This window comes from Tenrec ecaudatus, chromosome X (assembly GCF_050624435.1).
Source record: "Tenrec ecaudatus isolate mTenEca1 chromosome X, mTenEca1.hap1, whole genome shotgun sequence".
In the NCBI taxonomy this organism is placed as follows: domain Eukaryota; kingdom Metazoa; phylum Chordata; class Mammalia; order Afrosoricida; family Tenrecidae; genus Tenrec; species Tenrec ecaudatus.
The window spans coordinates 55,081,198-55,097,612 of NC_134548.1; the positions used below are offsets into that span (position 1 = coordinate 55,081,198).

General features: G+C 51.9%; 2 protein-coding genes across 3 annotated transcripts in view; both read right to left on the reverse strand.

The window, feature by feature from the left end:
* Positions 1 to 492: 492 nt before the first annotated feature.
* KCND1 (potassium voltage-gated channel subfamily D member 1) lies at positions 493 to 8,740 on the reverse strand. Its single transcript, XM_075539207.1, has 6 exons — positions 5,980 to 8,740; positions 4,181 to 4,343; positions 3,995 to 4,078; positions 3,809 to 3,907; positions 3,294 to 3,544; positions 493 to 1,935 (listed from the first exon to the last, which is right to left on the reverse strand). The coding sequence occupies exons 1-6, from the start codon at positions 7,098 to 7,100 to the stop codon at positions 1,698 to 1,700; spliced, it is 1,956 nt and encodes a 651-aa protein (XP_075395322.1). The 5' UTR covers positions 7,101 to 8,740; the 3' UTR covers positions 493 to 1,697.
* A 1,497-nt stretch (positions 8,741 to 10,237) lies between these two features.
* GRIPAP1 (GRIP1 associated protein 1) overlaps positions 10,238 to 16,415 on the reverse strand; it is a 29,183-nt gene continuing 23,005 nt past the window's right edge. For both annotated transcript variants that reach the window (XM_075538706.1, XM_075538705.1), the window contains 5 exons: positions 16,073 to 16,203; positions 13,079 to 13,198; positions 12,858 to 12,951; positions 11,823 to 11,977; positions 10,238 to 10,778 (listed from right to left, as the gene is read on the reverse strand). In XM_075538706.1, coding sequence (XP_075394821.1) covers positions 10,686 to 10,778; positions 11,823 to 11,977; positions 12,858 to 12,951; positions 13,079 to 13,198; positions 16,073 to 16,203 — 593 coding nt within the window. In that variant the 3' untranslated portion in view covers positions 10,238 to 10,685. The remainder of the gene's footprint in view (positions 10,779 to 11,822; positions 11,978 to 12,857; positions 12,952 to 13,078; positions 13,199 to 16,072; positions 16,204 to 16,415) is intronic.

The window sequence follows — 16,415 nt, forward strand, 5'->3', positions numbered from 1 at the left end:
ACTTAAATATTTGGTGAATAAATGATCGATTATCTCTGTTTTCAACATCAGCAAAGCTTCTCTCACACAAGAATGGGAGCCCAGATCAGCTTGAATCTAAAGTCTGCCTTCTTGGTCCACAAAATTTAGTCACACGCTAACCTAGTGTAGCAAGTACCTTGAGAGAGAATGAAGGGGGCTTTCCAAAAGTGAGATTTCACCAAACTGAGAGATGCTTTTCAGTAGGGTTACATTCAAAGCTGTTTGCTGTCAGGAAACCTGAGCTTAACTCCTCTAACCAATTATAGGCTGCTCTGGGTCTTGGTTTCCGCATCTGCGAAGGAGGGAGCTGGATCAGATGATGGCCAAAGGGCATGTCTCAGGACCTCCCAGCCTGCCTCATTGGCTGCAGATTAGATTTTTCAAACCACCCTCTTTCATTTCTCCTGGATTCCAATCGTTCAGAACACATCACCCACCATCTACTCTCCCACCCCAGACCTTTGCCCACAATAGCCCTTCTGGAAAGGAATTGAAATCAGAATGTTTTCAACTCCTACCCCAGCCCAGCCCAATCCAGTCCCCAAACCCCCAAATCCAGGTGGTGCTCAGTCCTCATCTCTTCTCTCAGGTTTTATTGACTGATGGAAACTACATCTTTGTCAGCCACCAGCTCTAAGGGGACAATGCGGAAGACGGAACCTGAGAGGATGCCAGATTTCAGCCTGAGAGCAGACACAGAGTTCTAGAAGGTGACCCCAGAAGAAGAGAAAGGAATATGTGAGAAGGAGTTGTGGGGGGAGAGGAGGAGGCATTGAAGACGTTTCTCCCACCTCCTAAAACTCCCAGAGTTCAGGAACAACCCAGGCCTCAGCCCCTAGTAGTTCTGGACTCCTGCCCAAGAGTATGGAATCATTCCATGACCTCCAAGCACAGCCTAGCCCATGATGGCTGGCAGGCGCTTATCTCAGCCAGTCCAGACTCCAGCCCAACCCAAGAGAGAAGCAAACAAGAGGAGAGGAGAGAAAGATGATTGGTTAGAGGTAGTCCCTCTGATTAGGGTGGATGTAGATGCTGCAGCAAACTGGGCAGAGGCTTTGCATAATGTCACGGCAGCAGCTGCTATTGCTAGAATTTGCTGGAGGCCCAGCAGAGGACAGGGTTGTAGGGACCCATTTCCAGCAGCTAGGGAAGGGGCTGGTGGTGTTTGTGCTATCTGTCTATGTCAGGCATGGCAGCTTGACCCCTCAGCCAAGGCCTGGGGGTGGCAGGTCAGTGCTGAGGCCACAACCCATGGAAACCTGGAGTTACATTCCAAACTTCAGAGTCTGGGAGTTGTTGGACCTGAGATCAGAGGTAAGGGCTCTCTTCTCTGAAGTCCCCAAACCTCCACAGCCCAGCCAGAGAAAAGAAGACGTTTTTGTTCCCCTTCTCAGGCCAGAGCTCGAGTAGCAGCCGGGAGCTTTCCCTATCTCTGAAGGCTCAAGAGAAGCAGCATGCAGGAGGCCAGCTAGGAAAGTCATCTGGGGCTGGGCACAGTTTTCCATTCCCTGGCTACTTCCCCGCCAGGTGGGCCATTCCACGAAACTCCACTGCATAGTTCTTGGCAGGGGGCAAAAGGGGTCCCCAGGCCTGCTCCTCTCTGCTTCCCCAAATTATGGCTTTGGAAAGGAGTCCCCAAGAATTGAGAGGGCCCTCTGGAAGGGCAGGGCCTCCCCTCACAGGGAAGAGATCTTGACAGTCTCAGGGAGCAGGCAAGGGGTGCCCAGGCTGGAGTTCCTGAGGGTGCTACTGGCCCTGCCGCCGCCGCCACTGCTGCCATCAGGGGAGGAAGGTTGAGTCTCATCTGGGGTGTTGGCCGGAGGGGTGGGGATACTGATAATGGCCGCCACGAAGTCCCGGCTGTCGCAGTTCAGGTCAAGGCTGTCATGGGGCTTGGCATTGAGGCTTGAACGGCTGTGGAGAAGATGGGAGGCTCATAAAATGGTATCTTCTCTGAATACATGCCCCAGCAACCATGGGAGCTCTTGGGTTTCCCCTGGGGCCCAGCACCATGTAAAGTGCTTGCCCCGCATCCTTGACTATGGTAGGGTAGCGAGGTCTCTGTAGGCCTGATGTCCCAGGCACCCTTTGAGCCCTTTGTATCATTTATTATTACTGCACAATAACCCCATGAGGGTAGACACACCCCTGTCTTTGAACGTTTGCACAGGCTGTCCCCTAGACCAGGGGTCGGCAAACTGTTGACACAGAAGAGCCAATCTGGTCCCTTACAAGAATTTAAAAATCATTCAAGAGGGATCTACACATGCGACCTCCTCCCTGGGGGACCGACAACAGAAAAGGGGGGGAAGGGAGATGTCAGACAGGGCAAGATATGACACAACAATCATTTATAAATTATCACGGGCTCATGAGGGAGGGGAGAGCAGGGAGGGAGGGGGAAAATGAGGAGCTGATGCCAGGGGCTTAAGTGGAGAGCAAATGTTTTGAGAATGATGAGGGCAATGAATGTACAAATGTGCTTGACCCAATTGATGTATGTATGGACTGTGATGAGTTGTATCAGCCCCCAATAAAATGATTAAAACAACAACAACAAAAATCATTCAAGAGCCATACGTACATTAGCTTTGTTTTTTTTTTTTTCAATTTTACTTCAGAGCCACATGTATGGACTGAAAGAGTCACATATAGACCCGAGAGCCACAGTTGGCCAACCCCTGCTCTAGATCATGGTTCCCTCCCTCCCTTCTGGTCTCAGCTCAGATGTCCTCTCCATAAAGCCTTTGACCCCACTACTCAAACGGAACCACCCCCTGTTGTACACGCTCGAACCTGCATGTCTGATTTACTCGTCTCCTTGGTACTTACAAATGTTCAACATACTACATGAATCTGTGTTTCGTTTGTGTTCTAGTCTATTCTTTTTTTTAAAAAAATCATTTTATTGGGGGCTCGTAGAGCTCCTTTTTTGGGGGTACAGCTCTTATCACGATTCATCCATCCATCCATGTGTCAAGCACATTTGTTGCCCTCATCATTCTCCAACCATTTGCTTTCTACTTGAGACCTTGGTATCAGTGCTTTATTCTTTTCTGCTTAATGCTATATACCAAGTGCCTAAAAACGATGCCTGGCATACAATAGGTGCCCAATAAGTGTTTGTTGAAAGGACAAATGAAGGGCAAGGAGTTTAAGACAAGGGAAGCCCATGCTTCCCATCTGGAGGGGTTCCACTTTGATGTCACAGACCCACTGATCCAAGCTCCAAGTTTTCCCAGGTGAGGCCAGTGGGTGGGAAAGGTACTGACCTCTGAGGGGCGGAGCTCCTCTGCAGTCCAGCCAATGTGTCCAGCTCCTGCATACTGCCGCGACTGACCGAGGCAGTGGAGTTGGCAAGGCGGATGGCACGACGCTTGGCCCTGCGGGGGCAGCAAGAGGAAAGCAGACTGCTGGTCCCCACTGGCTGCGAAGACATGGAAGTGCTGCGGCTGGTGCGGCCACCTAGAGAGACAGCTCCCAGGGCCTCGCTGAAAGTCATCTCATCTGTGAACTCATGGCACTGTGTAGGCAAAAGGGAGATAGTCATAGGGCATGCCACGGAGCTGATCTCACCCCTAGGCCTTGGCTCTCTGGACGTCTCGCTTTTCCCTTCCCTTGACATCGCTCCATCAAGGCTCAGCTCTATTGCGGCTTCTTCCAGGAATCCCTCTGTGATTTCCACAGGTAGCAGTGTGCCTCCCTCCCCAGGAAGGAAGCTGGCTTGGGGCCACAAAGGGAGCCCCTGGATTGGGTCATGGCTCCCTCACCATCCAGTAAGCCTCACCGTTGTCTTCTCCAGACAATGCAGCAAGTGGTGGTGTTGCTGTTCGAAAGCAGAGCGGTTCCTGCCGCACAGTGCCTGTTCTTCCCCACGGCCACTCTCCTGGAGTGGCCAGAGCACAGAGAGAGGGTCAGCACCTGCTTCCACCTGCCATTGCTCACCCCAGCCCCAATCTGGGCCCCGGCCCACCTCGAGTCCCCCGTTCTGCTTGTACTGCAGGAAAGCATTGGTGGTGCCACTCTTTGCCAACCGGATCCTTGCCAGGCGCACTTTCTACAGCGAGAGGAGGAGATAGTCAGAGGAGTAAACACAAGCATGAACAAACTGGCTTGGGGTTAGGGGACAAGGAGGTATTCGGGTGGGAGGTGCAATTACCTGCTGCGCTCGGCGCTTGTCCGCACGCTGGTTCTGGTGGTAGATGCGGCTGAAGTTGGACACAATCACTGGCACAGGCAGGGCAATGACCAACACACCACTGAGTGAGCAGATGGAGCCGAAAATCTTGCCAGCAATGGTGCTGGGCACCATGTCTCCGTAACTAGGGCAGGAGGAAGTAGTCCACAGTCAAGAAAAGGGCCCACCCACTTCTCAGTCCCCCCACACCACCTCACCCTGGCCAGTCATTCAAACTTGCTTTGTTTGTTGCTCTGCAAAATGGGCGGGGGGAGTGACCCCCATCTTTGCTAGTGGAGGTCAAATGAGAAATGGGCCTGGCCCTCAGCCCCTACCATCTGCTGCCCCATCCAAGCTGAGCACTGGGGATCTGAGTCAGCTGGAGCTCTATTAATACCAGGCACAGGGGAAGTCACAGGCAGTAAATATAGCCTCCCAGGGAGAGCGCCTCACCAACACAAGGCAGCTGAGGGGGCTCCAAGACCTGGCAAGAGCATTCAGTTTGTTTTTGCCCGTTTCTGTCTTGCCTTCTCTAGCCATGACCTCTTCTTATTTCCCCAGGGGAAGACTTGGAAATGGTCTCATATGGAAAACACAGACGGAGAGGGGGGGTCTTGAAACTCCTCTCTACATGTCCCCATGTAGATGTAGCACATCCAGTGTCACCAACTTGTTTCATAGAGGGGCAAGCTGAGACCCAGGGAGGTTCAGAGTAGATTTGCCCAGGACTACACAGCGTACTTTTGTTCTGACCACAGCACCAACCAGAACTCCGCTGCAGAAACGCAGGCTCATGGTCTCCAGGCCATTGCTCCGGTTGTGTCCTTCCTTTGGGACGACCCATCCTTATGTCTTTATATTGACTCCTATTGAGCCTTTAGGACTCTAATTAAAACTCTCTCCAACTTGGCTCTGTGATGTGTCATCCCAGAATGTGTCCCTAACCGTAAGACATGGGCAGCTGTCCATCCTGACTGGGTTGAATGAGAAGGGCCCAAAGCAAAACAGCCCACTGACACTGAGTCCATTCTTCTAACTCACAGAGAGGAAAAGGGCAACAGGAATACAAAGACCCTCTTCCAATCCCATGTAAGGGAGTCCAGCTTGAACTCCACCCAGAATTCACTTCTACTCCTTAGAAACCCCAAATAATTTTTCTTGATCTCTCTAAAGGCACTGAGTCAGGGAAGTCCTTCAACAAATACGGAGCACCGACTGTATCCCTAACCTGGTGATGAAAAGTCAGAGAAGGATCAGGTACAATAATGGCCCTAGACGATGTTTTTAAGAGCTCTATGCGTTTGTTGATTCCTTTCAATACTTTTATTCCAGGGCTTACTCTCCATAGAGTGGGTGAAAAACATAATGCTAAAAAAAGGGGTCATCAAAGAATGCCAAAGCCATAGAGATCATGCCCACACACTAGACAACGCCAGAGAGCTGGAAGACATGAGTACTCAAGGTAGAAAAAGCAAAATTTCACAACCATCGTGTCACCAATGAGCCACTCAGCTTACACAGGGCAAACTGAGGTCCAGAGGAGAAGTGGGTAAAAAAATTAAAGAAATGACATTCCTTGAACACAAGTCTTCTGACCTGGGAAATTCAGGTATTATCCGAGCTGGGAGGGATTTTGAAATTAAGTCAGTTCCCCCACTTTTTAAAGGTGAGCAAACGGAAGGTCGAAAAAAACAAAGGAGACCATTCATCTACCCTTACTTTGACAGAAAAGGTGAGTGTAACTGACCAATGGGCAGCCCGGACACAGGGCCTGCACTCACCCCAGCGTGGTCATGGTAACAATGGTATACCAGAAGGCTGCAGGAATGCTGGTAAAGTTGGTCTTGCTTGTGCCCTTCTCGGCATAGAACATGACCGTGGCGAAGATGATGATGGCCATGGTCAGGGAGAAGAGGAGAAAGCCCAGTTCAGAGGCACAGCTCTTGAGGGTGTAGCCCAGAATCCGGAGGCCCTGCGAATGCCGGGAGAACTTGAAGATGCGGAAGACTCGGAAGACGCGCAGGGTGACGAAGGCGCCGGAGACGTCTTCGTTCTTGGGCATGAACAGGCCAATGTAGTAGGGCAGGATAGCCACCACATCGATGAGGCTCATGACACTGCGCAGGAAGCGACAACGGCTGGGCGCGGCAAAGAGCCGCAGGAGGTATTCGCCCGTGAAGATGAGCACGCAGGCCGTGTCCATGCAGAAGAAGGCCATGGGGAAGCGGTCGCCGCACGGCAGCTCCCTTGGGGGCCGCCGCGCCGTGCTCCGGCACGGGATGGTCTCCACCACGTTGGCAATGACCGACACAGCGATGAAAAAGCCCGTCACGTAGTAGAACACCAGGGCGGCGGTGCTAGTATGCGGGTTCTCGAAGGCCCTCCAGAGCCGCTGCCGCAGGGAGCTGCCGGCCGGCAGCGCGGGCCCATCCCCGGCCTGCTCGGCCTCCTCGTCCTCGGCCAGGCGCTCAGCGTTCTCCTTCTTCCGATCGCGGTACTCTTCCAGGCAGCAGTCGCCCACGAGCTCCGGGACGAGGCCGTAGAAGGCCAGCTCTTCGTCAAAGGCCTGGATGCACTCCTGGCGCGGGCAGTGCAGCCGCCCGGTGCGGTAGAAGTTCAGCACGTGCCGGAACATGTCCGGGTCTCGGTCGAAGAAGTACTCGCCCGAGTCCGCATCGTAGAAGAACTCCTTCTCCGAGCTGCCTAGCAGAGTGTCCGGGTAGCGGTCCAGCGTGTTCTTCCAGGTCTCGAAGCGCCGCCCGCTGACGTTCACCACCAGAACCTCATCACCTCGAGAGGCCTTCACCCCCGGCGCTGGAGGCAGGGGCTGCTGGGCCAGGGGCAGCCAGCCCACAGCTGCCGCCCGGGCAAAAGGGAGCCACGTGGCCACGCCTGCTGCCATCTTGCCGCTCCCCAGGCCCACCGAGACTTGGGGGTGGGGGGGTGGGAACCGGTGGTGTTTAGGTGAGTGTACCCGTCCCCAGGATGGTGGCGGGGGAAGAACTTGGAGAGGCCCTGGGTCACCAGGACAAGAGAACTGGGGCTGTCTAGAGAGGCCACGAGGAACCAGGAGGAAGAACTACTGCGCTAGGCAGGGGCTTGGGGAGCATTTATGAGGAAGCTGGGGGACGTCTTCAGGGACTGAGAAGAGGAGAGGGCTCAGAGAGGAGAAGAAGAGAGATGTTTGAAAGGGCCGAGAAAGGCAGGAGGGTATATCTAGCGAGACTGGAAGGACGGCAGAGGGGTCAGCCTATGCCCAGATAAGACCTGGGGTAACGCAGCATTCAGTAGTTCCGAAAGACGGAAAATGGGGCGGGAGAGAGAGCCTTAGAGGGCTTGGAGAGGGTCTTGGGACATCCAGATGGGTTGACGTGGACCAAAAGCTCTAGAAAGGGGCTAAGATTGTTTGGGTGCAGATAAGTGTTCTAGAGGAATTGAGGAAGGCGAGGTGGGCTATACATACCCTCGAAGCTTCTGGAGGAAGATAAGGGGTAGGAACCCCTGTTGGTATATCTGGAGATGTAGTTAAGGAGCCAGGCGTTGTAAAGAGGCTGAGAGGTGCTTTGGGAATGCCCAGAGCTGCCAAGAATAGCTTGGTGGGGGGCTGGGGGAGGTGTCTACGCTCCACAGGAGTTCTGCAGGAGGAGAGGCTGGGGAAACCCCTTGTGGGGCTTGAGAAGAGTGGGGGGTCTAAAGGCTGGGTTCTTTTTGAAGGAGTCTGAGAGGTATCAGAATGGGGGGGGGACTCTGGAAGGGGGGCTGAGAAAGCCCCTCCACACTCTCAAGAGTTCTGGGAGAAGGAAAGAGGGGACTGGGGAGCCCAGAGAGGCTGGGACTCAGTTGGAAGGAAGTTGGGCACAGCCCCGGAGCACCAAGGAGATCTACACAGACTACAGAAAGGAGGGTCCCCTGCAAAGAGGGTTGGAGAGGAGAGGTGGGATGTTGAAGGGAGTTTGGGGTGTATCCAGGGCTGGGGTCGGGGGGACTGCTGGGTAGGAGGCCAGCAGTGGGCTCGGGGGAGGCTGCGTCCCACCGGTTGGGGGCAGGTCTGGGGAAACCACACCCCGAGGGGCTGGCGGTGTGCGCCCGGCAGCAGCAATAGCGGCAGCAATAGCAGCGGCGGCGGCGGCAGCAGCGGCGGCTGCAGGAAAAGCACCCACAGCCAGGCCTAAGAGAGGAGAAGGCAGGCGGCACAGACAGGGGTAGGGGGCTGGGTCCCTGGAAGGACAAGGCATACGGGACCTCTGGGGACTGTCCCAGGATGGGCTAGGGCGTGGGGGCTGGACCAGGGAAGGACAAGGACATCGCTGTTGGTGGCCCCTCCCCCTCTCCACTGGGCCGTCCTCACCTGTGTCCCCGCTGCAGCAGCGACAACAGCCTGGGGCTGGGGTACCAGGCACGGGAGCTCGGGGGCCCCCTCTGCAGAGCTGCCTGAGTTCTCCTCCTCCTCTGGCTCTCTCCTGGCCCTTCTGAGCTTGCCGGGAGGTGGAGAGGCAGGGGAGGGGCTTTGTGGCTTTCAGAGCCCCCTCCCCTAGGACAGCCCGAGAGGGACCCTGGGGAGACTCCGCCTCCTACAAAGCTGGTTGGGCCTCAGTCGCGTCATCTGGAAAATGGGGGTGGCAGGGAGTTTTGCCAGTTCTCCCCACCTCCTTCCTGGACTACTCCCCCTTCCTGCTCAACTCCTACCCCCTCTCCCCCAAGGGGCCCCCACCTCCACCCGCCTGAATCAGCAGCACTTAGCAGATCCAATCGATGGGGAGGCGTCTGTTAATGGCCCCAGAGCGGAGTGCCATGGGGCATGATGCAGCGCTGTGTCCCCTCCCTGCCCCCAAGGCAGGAGGAGGACTGGAATAGTCGGGGTGTTGAGGGGTGGGGGGAGGCTGTGAAGGGGGGTTTCTCTAGGTGGTCAGGAGTCCACCGCTGCTGCTCTAGAGGGGTAGGTTAGAGCCCCAGCTCTCTAATGAGACTTAAACTGTAGGAGACTGGAACAGGCGGCTTCTTCAGTCTTGGGATGCGAAGGGGAGGGGAGGCGTGCAGATGGGGAAATCCAGGTCCTCCCCTCCCCGTACCAAGTTGTCCCAGGCAGCCTCAAATCACACTTCCTTCCTCAGAACTCACTTTCCAACTGGGTGGCAGGACCCCTGGGTAGGGAGTGTCTCAGGCAGGTGCCGATGGGTTCAGACCCCAGCTCTGCCACTGACTCGCACTGTTTCTTCAGCGGTCAGTTGGAGAGTTTTATACCAACTTGATCATGTTGTGGAGAGCATTGAGTGAAATAGGACAGGGGGATGGCTCCGAGAGGGTGGCGAATCATTAGTAATTACATGTGTGTAGCAAGGCTGATCATAGCCATTGAATGGACCTACCCACCCGTGGGACCCTTCATTTACTCACTTACCATGGCAGATGTTCTTTCTCCCACCCCTCTACCCACCCATACACCCAATTGCTCTCTCTACACATCCCGCCACCCAAACATTTGTCCATTTAGCCATAAATCCACCCACTTTCTCACTCTCCGTTTGTATATTCACCCTATCCACCTTACCCTTCACCAACATATGCGTATACTCTCCATCCATCTTTTTAGCCATATCTCTGCCCATTGTTTATCTACCTTTTTGGCCATTCCCATCCATTAGCATATCCATCCATACATTCCGCTGTCCATTTATGACCCCCAACCTGTCCAACCTTTACTTATTCACATACCAACCCACCTACTTACTCATTTATTCATCCAACCATCTAGCCATTTTCCCACTTAGTCCTCAATCCATCATCAGTCCCCAAAACCTTCCACTTATCAGTCCATCCAACCACTTATCCATCCTCCAAGTGTCCATTCTCCCACACCCACACTGCCATTGTCAGCTGCCCACACATCTACAAATATTTCTGTTCCAGTCGGGGCAGAGGAGTGGAGAGTAAAGTTGTAGCCAGAGACCACCCTCCCCATTCCAATCCATTGACCCCCCTCCACCAGCCCCACCCTCAGTACATCTCGCCTTGTTTGAAAGAAGGAGACCAGAGAATCAGTAGGTGGGCCTGTCTGGCCAGATGGTATTTTGGCTGCACAGCCTTTACAAACACACACATTGTGCAGATGCTGAACACGGACCACACCTCCACCCCACATCCCCAATCCCAAATGCAGAGTAGCCAGGCTTCCAGACATAAATTAAAAAAGGAAGAAAATTGGTCTGTGGGCGGAAGAGCTCATGCAGAGAGGAAGGTAGAGGCCCCTGGAAGCCAGGGCCAAGAAGAAATCCCTGCCCCTCCCCTCAGGATCCCCACTCCCCAGGGACTTCTGCCTGAAGACAGGGTCAATAACACCAGCCACGAGGCCTCCAACCTTTTTACTGTTCAGTTGTCCTACCTATTCCTTTTTGGCTGGGACCTCCATTCCCCACCACAGCCCAAAGGAATGGAGTCTTAGGAAGTGGGGCAGGGAAGGAACGAGTGCAGCCTTTGGATCTTTAGGTCTTTAGATGGCCTCTCCAGGCTCTAGGTCTGGATCGGGGGACCCCACACACTCCTTGCTGAGCCGCACAATTTCCTGGGACAGAACTTCCATGTCCTACGAAACAAATGAACCGTCAGGGAGGGGGTGAGAAAAGGGGTAGGGTAGGGGTCCCTCACCAAACCTAGAGTGTCATCTGTGATTCACTTCCTACCTCATTAATCAATGCCCAACTCTAGCTGACCTGGGATGGAAAGATACTTTAAGAAGCCCCCCAGCAGAAGGCTCAGAAAAGGTATGTCTGGTAGGTTTTTGCTCAGGAGGCACTGAATTTATATAAATTTGGTGGTAAAAGGATCTAGGAAAGGATGGCAATAAGGTTGCAGAACTTGGAGAATGTGATCAATATCATTGGACTGTATGTGTAGAAATTGTATGTGTTGAGAGAGCAGACGTTTTGTTGTATATGTTTTTCACCACAATAAAGTGAAGTAAAATAGAAAGAGGAGGTGCGCCTAGATGTGGAGAGCCACTGGGACCATGGCTATTGAAGTGGCCTGTGTGTTGTGGAACAGTTTGGTTGGAAGACATAACGCCCATCCTCACCACTTTCGCTTCTACTACATGACACCTTGCTTCTGAAAGGCAGGGATTGGGTCTGACTTCTTTCAGACTCCCCCAGAGAAGGAAGAAGCAATCGGTGGCAGGATGGACAAGTAGGGGCATGCAGGAGGGTGCACAGGAGGGACATGTGGTAGGCACAGGAGGAGGAAAATGGAAGACAACAGGTAGGCAGGCCAGTCCCTAGATGGTTGAGAAAAAAGGCAGGCCAGGGGTGACTGATGACTAGATAAGGAAGAGAGAGAGAGATCCGTTAGGAAATGTGGGCGAAGACATGGGGTAGATGGGAAGATTGGTCAAGAGGGTGGGCAGACATATGAGTGTGCGAATGTGTGTATGAATAAGTAGATGGAAGGACAGAAGGAAGAGCGAAAAACTAATGAGTCAGCCCATAGGAGGATAGGAGAATGAGAGGAGGAAAAGAGGTCAGTGAATTGGGAGGGGACGGAGCAGAGGCTGGGTGGGTGAATGCGGAAGAGACTGGTAGATGATCCAGTGGTTGTGGATGGGCGGATGAGTTGGCTGCTAGGCCACACTTGCCTTGTGCAAGTGCATGTTCTTGGTGAGCTGCTCCTCCAGCATGTTTTGCAGCTTCTTGTTCATCTCCCGAAGGTTCTCATCACCCGGCTTCACTAGGTCTCTTAGGACGCTTCCCAGTCCGCTGCGGTCAGTGTGGCCTGCTGCCACAGACACATCTGCAAGGACCCAGGCTGAGAACCCACCCCTCGGCAAAACCAGAGCAGAAAAGAGGGCAGAGACCAGAGGAAAGAGGGAAACACGGAGCAGGGGAGAAGGGGGGAAGAAGTCACATTATGTAGGAGGTGGAAGCTTTGGTGTGTGAAACCTGACTCTGTGGATTATTAGTTGCGTGACCCCGAGCTCTGCCAAATGGGGCCACCTAACTCATGGACCTGGAGCAACGGGTGACAGCACGGGAAGCACAAGGTACACACTCAGCGTGTGCCAGCCAGTCAGTATCCTGATCGAAAAGCGGGGACAATAGGAAGAGAAGGGGAATGCTTGAAAGAAGTGAAAGAAACAAAAATGCAGGGAAGATGGAAAGAGGAGAGAAAGCAGGGGAGGGAGGGAGAAGAGAGGAAGGACGATAGGAAGAAGAGATAAGGGCACAAAAGGGGGATACACATACCGAAAATGACAATTCACGGAGACAGGACAATATAGAGAACAAATAGGAACAGAGAGCTAAGATGAAGCAGCAGAAAGGCACAGGGAGGAGAGAGAAGACAAGGTACACAGAGAAGGAAGGAGAAAGAAGGGCAAGGGCACAAGTAGAGAAGGGAGAGGGAGAGGGAAAGGGAGGGGCAGGGGGAAAGAGAGATAGAAGGAGAGGGAGAGGGAGAGGAGGGCGAGGGAGCCACAGAGGGGAGGGGGGTGACAAGACAGAGTGAGCAGAGAGAAAGACACACAGATACAGGCTGTTCCCTGCACCAGTGTCAGTAATTTTGCTGAGTTCCAAGAGGTGAGAAAGAGAGAAGATGCACAGAACAATACCAAAGGGGGCGGGGCAAAGTAAGAGGGATGGGCGAGAGGGGCGGCCTGAGAGGGGGCACTGACCAATCCGGCTGTCCATGACATAGGTTTCAATGATGGCGCTCTTCCGGCAGAGGTCCTCTGCCATGGAGGCACTGCTCACCTCCAGGTGCTTCACCTGCAAGACCGCCCAGTCCACCTCATACCCCTCAACCACACCCGCTCACACCTGGGGAGGGGGCTGGCAGATCCCGCCCCACCCCTCAGGGGCATTTCACGAGAGACAAGCCAGAGGGAGACAGCACCTTCTCCTCCAGCATCCATTTCTCCTGTTGTGTCTCTGCCAGCCGTTGAAAGAGCTCAGCCACTTCCTCGTCAGAAAGCTCTGCTGGCCGAGGCTGGGACTGAGGGCTGCTAGACAAAGACTGTAGGAAAGAAGAGAAAAGAGGTCAGTCCCAGGCCTAGGACTGATGGGCTGAGAAGAACCAGACTAGGGGTCAACTGAGGAAAGGGTAGGGCTCTAGGCAGGTCTTGGCACCTTAAGGAACTTTCTATCCCCCTTTGGCTGAAGGAGGGGATAGGGGAATCTCACTGCTATCCAGTCAATTCTGATTCGTAGCAACTCTGTAAGACAGTGTAGAACTGACCCTGTGGGTTGTGAGACTGTTAACTATTTACAGGACTAGATTGCTCCATCTTTATCCCTCAGGGCAGCTGGTGGCATTGAACCACTGATCTTGCAGTTGGCAGTCCAACACATAACCACTATGCCATCAGGGTGCTAAAGGGAAAAAAGGTTATAACAAACATACAGCATTGCTGAGATGACAGAAATTCTGGAGCAAATAAGATCCAGCTTCTACCTAACAAGCAAGGGGAGAAAGGAACAAGCTAAATGACACAAAAGGAAGCAAGCTGTATTTTTAACAAGTTGGTGTCATGAATTAAAAAAAAAGGACCACATTAGATTAAAGAGAGACTTATGGGACATAAGACAACCAGATGTAGCACATGCTCTGAAATTGAATGCTGGTTTTTATCAAGCCAGCTATAAAGGACACTTGGGGACCAAGTAGAGAAACTTGATGAAGGTCAAAAAGTACTAGATGACATGAAAAAATAACAATTTATAAATTATCAAGGGTTCATGAGAGAGGGAGGGTGGGGGAGGAAGGGAAAAAGTGAGGAGCTGATACTAAGGGCTCAAGTGGAAAGAAAATGTTTTGAAAATGATGATGGTAACAAATATACAAATGTGCTTGACACAATGAATGTATATATGGATTATGATAAGAGATGTATGAGCCTCAGTAAAATGATTTTTTAAAAAGTACTAGATGAAAATTTACCAAATTGGGAACGTAGTAATCAGTGGAACAAAAGCAGGTTACATTATGTTCTCAGTTATGTTCAATAATAAAACATATATATTCCCAGGGCCACTGCCATCCAGTCAGTTCTTAGAGAGGGTTTCTGAAGCTGTAAATATTTTGGGGAACAGAGAGCTTCATCCTTTTCCCAAAGTGTGGCTGGTGGGTTTGAAATGCCAGTCTTGAGATTAGCAATCCCATGGATGGATATGGACACACACATACACATATGAGGGGGTACCCCCATAAAAAAAGCTCTACTGGGCAGAGGTTTCATAGTACATACATATTTTCCCACTAGGCAAACACTGAGCAATTCACTCTAAGTTAGTGCACTCAGTGGCATCGCCTAAGAAGGTTCTCTCTGGTCACAGTGCGTTTTTTTGTAAAAGCAGTTTTGCTTGAACCTCATTTTTTGTGATGGCCGATTTAAAAGAATAGCGTGCAGCTACGAAATTTTGTCTCTTGCTCGGGAAAAATGCCGCAGAAACTGTTGTGATGTTGAACACAACGTACAGGGATGGGAAACAAGTGTACTAGTATACTAGTGGTTTTCCCATTTCAAGAAAGGCGAAATGTCCATTGATGACAAACCTCATTCTGGACGCCCATCAACTTCCCTAATGGACAAAAATATCAATAAAATTCATGTACTTGTGTTTGAAGACTGACTACGGACCACTGAAGGGATGGGAAGTTACCTGGACAATCTTGGAGCTTGGTTCAATGAATTTTAATGGAAGAGTTGGGAATAAGAAGGGTTGCTGTGAAATTTGTGCCTCAGGTTCTGACTAACCAGGAAAAAAAAAGCATTGAACTAGAAATATGCCGTGCTTTGAAAGAGCAACTCTGAAGTGACCCAGACTTTTTTTTACAGGGTCATTGCTGGTGATAAGACATGGTGCTATTCTTAGGACCTTGAAAGCAAACACCAATCAAACCAGTGAAAGATGCCATCGTCGCTTCACCCCCCAAAATCTTGTCAAGTGGAATCAAAGATCAAGATGATGACCATTTGTTTGTTTTTTTATGTGAGGGGGATAATGCATTTGGAGTTTGCTCCACCCGGTCAGACTGTTAATCAAGCTTTCTATTTAGAGGTTCTGAAAAGATTGTGTAACAATGTGCGCAAAAAAAGGACCTGATTTGTGGCAGATGGGGGACTGGTTTTGCTACCAGGACAATGCTGCTCATGCAGCCATCTCAGTGGGCCAGTTTTGACAAAAACAAAACCCCATGCCTCTCTTGCCCCACACACCTTACTCACCTGACCTTGCTCTGTGCGACTTCTTTTTGTTTCCGTGAATGAAGAGGGACATGAAGGACACTGATTTGATGATGTAAAAGAGGTGAAGAAAATAACAAGGGAGGTGCTGTCAGCCATCCATACAGATGAGTTTGACAAATGTTTCCGAGAATGGAATAGTAGATTTGACAAATGTATTAAGTGTAATAGAGAGTATTTTGAAGGTGATACGTTGTTTTGTAGAAAAATTTAAATACATAGCTTTGGAAAAAAAACTTTTTTTGGGGGGGGGGTACCCCCTCATATATATGTGTGTGTATGTCACACACATACTCCTAAGTTGGAAAGAGGGATCTCATATATGGTGCACCTACTGTGAGCCACATCCTTAGGCTATCAGGAAAGGTGAGACTAGCTCACAGAGGGTGAAAGGAGAGAGCGAGAGCGAGAGCGAGCGAGCGAGCGAGAGAGAGAGAGAGAGAGAGAGAGAGAGAGAGAGAGAGAGAGAGAGAAAGAGGCTTGCCCATCTCCCATTAAGCAATCTGAATCCGTGTTGTCGAGCTTGGAAAGAACCTGATGAAATAGCGCGCGTTCTGGGTCCAGAGTAGGAGACGTTGCAGGTGGGGGCGAAGGGAAGGTAGCAGAATACGGGCAGGGGCTGTAGCTTCTTTCTTTGCCCTTACCCTCGCCGGAACCGCTGAACTCTCCTTCTCCCGCACAATCTCACGGTAGCTGAAGGAGGAAACGCTACTGCTGTCCCCTGTCTGGGTCCGGCTTGGTGAGTTCATCTCGGAAAGAACCAGCTCCTCCAGGCCTGGGCAGTGAGAGGACAGAGTCATGAGCCCCCTCCCCCGCCGGGCTCCAGGTAGGCAGGAAGAGGCAGAAATAGATTTGACAGAGATGGAAAGAGGCAGAGATACTCAGGCACTGGGAAGAGGCAGAGGTAGACAAGCGGACAAGAGGGAGAGAGACAGAAAACCCTCGGTAAAAACACACACACACACACACACACACACACACACACAC

Coding starts and splice junctions, on each gene's coding strand:
- KCND1 (XM_075539207.1), bottom strand. CDS start 7,100: ATGGCAGCAGGCGTGGCCACGTGGCTCCCTTTTGCCCGGGCGGCAGCT. Junction 4,079..4,180: donor ACAAGCGCCGAGCGCAGCAG/GTAATTGCACCT, acceptor CTCTCGCTGTAG/AAAGTGCGCCTGGCAAGGAT. Junction 1,936..3,293: donor AGGAGCTCCGCCCCTCAGAG/GTCAGTACCTTT, acceptor TCTTCTCCACAG/CCGTTCAAGCCTCAATGCCA.